The sequence below is a fragment of the Ursus maritimus genome, unplaced genomic scaffold (genome assembly GCF_017311325.1).
Source record: "Ursus maritimus isolate PB19 unplaced genomic scaffold, ASM1731132v1 scaffold_5, whole genome shotgun sequence".
Lineage (NCBI taxonomy): Eukaryota > Metazoa > Chordata > Mammalia > Carnivora > Ursidae > Ursus > Ursus maritimus.
The window spans coordinates 86424317-86430871 of record NW_024426663.1 but is presented as its reverse complement, the minus strand read 5'-3'; the positions used below and the strand labels follow the sequence as shown (position 1 = coordinate 86430871).

Here is a 6555-nt window from a genome sequence, read left to right as displayed (position 1 = left end):
TAAAAATTGAACTACTTAATAATCCAGCAACTATACAATTAAGTATTACCTAAAGAATACAAAAATAATAATTTGAAGGGTACATGTACTCTGATGTTTATATCAGCATTACCAACAATAGCCAAATTATGAAAAGAACCCACATGTGCATCAACTGATGAATGGATAAATCATTTTGAGCCTAACCATGGAATCAAAATGTCAAATGTAGAGGTAGATGTCAAATATCATTTACAATGTGTGAGAAGTAATGTCATATAATTAAAATAATAAATTTCAAAATGTCTCCACTTAAGTATATATCAATGAAGCATGATTTCAGAAGTGGAAAATAATGTTTCTGTGATGAGAATATTGGCAACTGAGCATGTCACAATGACCCTAACAAAAGTTTAACCCTGCTCCTTCTCTCCAAACCCAAGTGGAAAAAAAATAATTAAAAAGCAGCCCCACAGAAGACATGAATAGATATTTTTCCAAAGAAGACATTCAGATGGCCAACAGACACATGAAAATGTCCTCAACATCATCAGTGTCAGGGAAATACAAATCAAAACTGCAGTGAGATACCACCTCACACCAGTCAGAATGGATAAAATTAACAAGTCAGGAAATAACAAATGTTGACAAGAATGTGGAGAAAAGATAACCCTCTTGCACTGTTGGTAGGAATGCAAACTGGTGCAGTCACTCTGGAGAACAGTATGGAGGATCCTCAACAAGTTAAAAATAGAACTACCATATTATCCAGCAATTACACTCTTAGGTATTTCCCAAAATTACCTAATTTGAAGCGATACATACATCCTGATGTTTATAGCAGCATTATCAATGATAGCCAAATTATAGAAAGAGCCCAAATGTCCATCTACAGATGAATGGATAAAGAAGAGGTGGTGTAGTGGAATATTACTCACCCTAAAAAGGAATTAAATCTTGCCATATGCAAGGACATGGGTGGAGCTAAGTGAAATAAGTCAGTTAGAGAAAGACAAATACCTTATGATTCCACTCTTATTTGGAATTTAAGAAATGGAACAAATGAACATGGAAAGGAAAGAGAAGAAAACCAAGAAATATTCAATGCTGAAGGTCTGGAACTGGGACAGACACACGAGCAGCATGGCCCTCAGCAGGCAGAGGTGGTTCCTACATTAGAGCTAAGGAGCTACATCTAGGTTAATGGAGCCAAGAATCAGGGACACTAGAGGCGGAACCCTCAGGGATGTTAGCAGGTGTCTGGCACTGTGCTTGGAAGCCAATTCTGTGGCATGCAGGGCAGGGACACTGCCAGCACAGGGGTCATTTAGCACAGGGATGGGTGTAAACCCTCAGGCACACTCAATATATGGAGAAGGATGCTCGGTGGGTGCTGTCCAGGATCTGACACTTTTACATAGTTTCTCTTTATTAAAATAACGTTTTCTAGGTTTGCAGTTTTGTCTTTGTTTTCCCCTTTACTTTCATTTTTTTCCGTTTTTTTAAAGCTACAAAAATGAGCAGGTAGTCTCCTGTAATAATGTCCTTTCATGCTCTTTTGCTTTCTTCTTTGGAGCCTTGGAGCCATGGGAGGGATGGGAAGGGCAGGAGGTTCTCTCTAAACATTTGGTTTTGGACTGAGTTAGGGGCTGGTGTTTAACAAACCCAGGGGTCCCAAGGTGGAGAAGTGAGTGTCCCTCAGCATGTGTTCCCCAAACCTATCACAGAACAAGACAATGGTTAAAACCAGAACAGATACACAAGAAGGGGGTACCACGAGCATTCCCAGCAACAGTACCTGGACCAAGGGCTGGCTTCAAAATAGGGAGGTGCATGGCAGCATCTCTCCTGAGTCTCTGGAGCTGAGGGAGGGAACAGAGAAAGGGGGAAAGCAGCCAATGTGGGTTGCGGGGGACAGTTGGGGAGTGTGGTCCTCTTGCCCCCATCTTCTTAATGGCCTGGGGGGAAGCAGAGTTGGTGGTGTTGCATCCTGCGAGGCCCCACTGCCCCTCAGAAGAGGCTGCAGTCCTTTAGATTGTTCTGATAATGAAGATGGTAAAAGCATCAAACACCAACTGCATGTTCTTGGTGTTGGTGGTGCAGGTGAGGTCTGTACAGGTCACCTTGGTATTCTTGCACTTGCTTAGGTCCTCAGACTTAGTCTGGATGTAGCTGCCTGCCTCCTCATACTTGTTGGCCCCTAGCCTCATCTATGCAGGAGGGGTTGGCAAAGTTAATCTGCAGATTGCCCACAGCTTTGACAATGGCCATGATGGACTTGATGGTGTTGCTGTAGAGGACTGGATGGTACTGCCAATTTTACTTTTGTGAGTAGCTGTTGTAATGGATGATCTTCATCTGCTTGACCATGGTATTCTTCCCTGATTCCTCAGCACCCAAAACCAGCAACTTCACCACCTGTGCCACATTCTTGCTGTCTTTCCAGTTTTTGTTGATCATCTTGAAGTGCTGGGAGACCACCTTGTCCTTGGCACCCATGGTGCAGTGCATCCCCCCATATCCTGCCAGTTTTCCCAACACACTGGGCTTCAGCCCTCCCTTTACAGGTAGCTCTACAGTTGACAGTAGATAATCTTTATATATTGAGTCTCCACAACAAATACCACATAGGAATAAAACACTTTAATAGTGGAAGAAACACAAGTAATTAAATGTAAAGTAATTTAAAAAGTAATAAAAATAAATCTAATTTTAATAAGATATTAATCCAATCTCATAATATTAAAACTAAATATTAAAAATATCTAATTTGGGGCGCCTGGGTGGCTCAGTCGTTAAGCATTTGACTTTGGCTCAGGGCGTGATCCCAGGGTCCTGGGATCTAGCCCCACATCAGGCTCCTCTGCAAATGTAAACTAAGACATAATAAAAATAAGTCTAAATTTAATAAGATATTAAAAACAATCACATAATGCTAACAATAAGTATTAAAATATCTAATTTCATCTATTTATTTATTTATTTATTTATTTATTTATTTATTTATTTATAATGGATAGAAGTATTCCACATAAAATAAAAATGGTAGTCAATAAAATCTAGTGGATAAAGAGTAATATATTCTAAATTATTTTGCAAAATTATAAACATTTTGATGTATGTTTTTATCTTTTCGTTATTTTTTTTTACCTTTAAGACTTTCAGTTTTAGAGTCTTCATTTCTATTCTAAAGAAATTCTCATTTAATAAATATTTAAGAAGACAAGTATTTAATGCTTTTGTTAAATTTCTGTTGCTTCTGTAGCAAATTTTCACAAATACTGTGGTTTAATAGCATGTTTTGTTTTAAAGCGCTGTAATTTGAAAATACAACACCAACCACACTGGGCTAAAATGAGAATGTAGCTGGTATGGCTACATTCTTTTCTTGGGTCTCCAGTGAACAATCTGTTCCTGCATTTTCCCATCTCCAAAGGTTACCTCTGTCTATATATTGGTCCCTGACCACCTTCCACCTACAAAGCCAACAATGGAAGATCACACTTCCATAGATACATCTCCCTATATTAAAGCCTGGAAATACTCCACTTTTCATGATTAGATTAGGACCCCTTGGATAGTCTAGGATTATCACCTCACCTCATTCATGCTCCTTATTTGAATTACATCTACTGAATTCCTTTATGCCATGTAAAGTAATATATTCCAGATTAAAAAAAAAAAGTAGTACATGGACATGTTCAGTTATCCATCTGAAGAACTCTCATGGTATTTCTGAAACAATTTACATGCACATATACTGGGTAATTAAATATGCTATTCTTCGAGGTTTTAAGATAATGAATACTTATTAATAAGCATGAATATGTCAACTTTATCTTAGCACTTTTAAATAAAGTGAATACATGAGTATATAGAATATTGATGTTCACCCTAGATTGTAAGATATATATTTTTTACACCATGGAATTTAGCTTTATAAGTTCTAGTTCTATTGTTCTTCCTCATAGAATGTATAATGACTTAGTTTCCATAGAAACCTCATCACAGCTGCCTTGATTTCCTTGTTCCTTAGGCTGCATATTATGGGGTTCAATGATGGAGGCAACACAGAATAAAATACAGACACCAAAAAATCCACAAGATGTGGGGAATCAGGGACTGGCTTCAGATAGGCAATGGTGCCTGTCACAATAAATGTTGTTACAACTATGAGATGGGGCATACAAGTAGTAAAGGCTTTTGACCATCCTTGTAATGATGGCATTCTCAACACTGTATTGAATATGTAAATATATGAAAATCCAATGGATACCAAACAGAAAAGTGCATACATAATCCCAGTTGCCTCAGTAATATCAATGGTGACATGAGACTCTGAGCATGAGAACTTCAGTAGGGAGGGGACATCACAGAAAAACTGAGGAACTTTTCTGGAGCCACAGAAAGATAAAGAGAAAGTGCCAGCTGAGTATAAGACTCCAAAGACACTCCCAATAAACCAGGATGCAGCTGTCATCCTCACACAGACTCTCCTGTTTATGATGACATCATAGTGCAGTGGGTCACAGATGGCCACGTAGCAGTCATAGGACATGGCAGTTAGAAGGAAAAGCTCAGATACTGCAAAGTGGATCACCAGCAACACCTGTAATATGCATCCTGAGAACGAAATGGTGTTTCTGTGGGATAAAGAGTTCAGGATAAATTTTGGAAGTGTGATGGAAATGAGGCAGGCATCAAAAAGTGATAAGTTCTTCAGGAAGAAGTACATGGGGGTGTGAAGACACTGATCCATGGTGATCAGGACAATAATGAGAAGATTCCCCATAAGAGTCACCAGGTACATAAACAAAAACAGAAAGCCATGTAAAACCTGCAGCTCTCTGGTGTCTGAGAATGCCACGAGGAAGAATTCCATCCCTGCTGAGTGGCTGGTAATGTTTTCCACTCTATATGAGACAAAGGAGAGAAAAGACACAACATTAGTTCCTGTTAAGACTTTGTCCTTTCCAAGAATGTTTTAATGTAAGAATTCATCTATTTTGTGTTTATAAGACATGCACATTTTTACTCTCCTGACATGTATGTTAGGATTTATGACCTCTTTGCTATGCCAAACCTAGTTTGTGTCTGAATTTGATGTGTGTTATGTGAGCAGACTAGGAAGAATAGGAAGAAAGAATAGGAAAAGTCTTTCACTTATGAATCCTTGGTATATTTATGATGAAACGTGTATCTTTATAAAATACATCCTGAATTATTAGTTCAATATTCTAAATAAAATCTTTTTTTTAAGATTTTATTTATTTATTTGACAGAAAGAGCCAGCGAGAGAGGGAACACAAGCAGGGGGAGTGGGAGAGGAAGAAGCAGGCTCTTAGCAGAGGAGCCTGATGTGGGGCTCAATCCCAGAATGCTGGGATCATGCCCTGAGCCGAAGGCAGACGCTTAACTACTGCACCACCCAGCCACGCCTCTAAATAAAATCTTTTGTACACAGAATAAATTTTCAAATCATTTCAAATAACAGAAAGTAATCACCGAATATTTTTGTAAAAGAGTTTGCTTTTAAACACATTACCTTTATATATAAGGAGTAAATAATATTGTTTATTTGATTTTGTGATTGAATATATTACACTAAAGAATAAAAATGAAATTTATGATAGAAAGGAGATGAAAAATGTAAACAGAAAATTAATAAATACGGACTTATATCATTGACATGAAAAAAGTCATACTAATTATAAATGAAAAGAGGGAGAAGGATATGGAATATTGGGGAAAGGGCCACCTTTCCTACCACTGGCTGCTCTACCTCTACTCACCCAAGTATGTTTATGCATTCTCACCCAATCTTGCACACACATTCATTCCCAGGTTGTATATCCAGTGTTTTTAGGGTCAGCACAGAAGCAAATTTTACAGAAAAGTGGTTGAGATAAAAGTGAATATGATAAATAGAAACAGGGCAATGAGGAATAGCATCAATGGCAGAACTGTTTCCTTCAATGATAAGTTATTTAGTATCTGAGGAAAATTAAAATGTAGGAAATATTTTATAAAAGCTATACAGAATAATTAAATGGAAAAGCTTCAAACTTTTTATTAATATACAGGAAATGTAGCTGTAGACCATTTTTCATTTTCTACAAAAGGTCTATTTGTCACTATTTTTAAAAGAAGAAAGAAGATCTCAACTGAATTCTACCTGATATCTCAAGCCTTCTGAGGTTCTTGGAAGTGGAATAAACAACTATTCTAGAGAAAACAATAGCACCCTTAAAAGGCTCATATCATGAAGCATGAGAGACTATGGACTCTGGGAAACAAACTGAGGGCCTCAGCGGGGAGGGGGTTGGGGGAATGGGATAGACTGGTTATGGGTAGTAAGGAGGGCTCGTATTACATGGTGCACTGGGTGTTATATGCAACTAATGAATCATCGAACTTTACATCAAAAACCAGGGATGTACTATATGGTGACTAACATAATATAATAAAAAAATATTATTATAAAAAAAAGTGTGACATCAATATGAATGCTAGAAAATTGACTTATAATTCAAACCAAGAAGTCTATCAAGGCATTTAGCAATTCATCCCCTCATG

The 6555-nt window shown here is 37.7% G+C and overlaps 1 protein-coding gene across 1 annotated transcript; it reads right to left on the bottom strand.

Moving 5' to 3' along the window:
• Positions 1-3931: 3931 nt before the first annotated feature.
• On the bottom strand, positions 3932-4861 carry LOC103680612 (olfactory receptor 14A2-like). Its single transcript, XM_008710111.1, has one exon. The coding sequence runs from the start codon at positions 4859-4861 to the stop codon at positions 3932-3934; it is 930 nt and encodes a 309-aa protein (XP_008708333.1).
• Between the last annotated feature and the right edge of the window lie 1694 nt (positions 4862-6555).

Bases quoted from the DNA above. Each gene is read 5' to 3' on its own strand.
- LOC103680612 (XM_008710111.1), bottom strand. From the start codon at position 4,861: ATGGAATTCTTCCTCGTGGCATTCTCAGACACCAGAGAGCTGCAGGTT.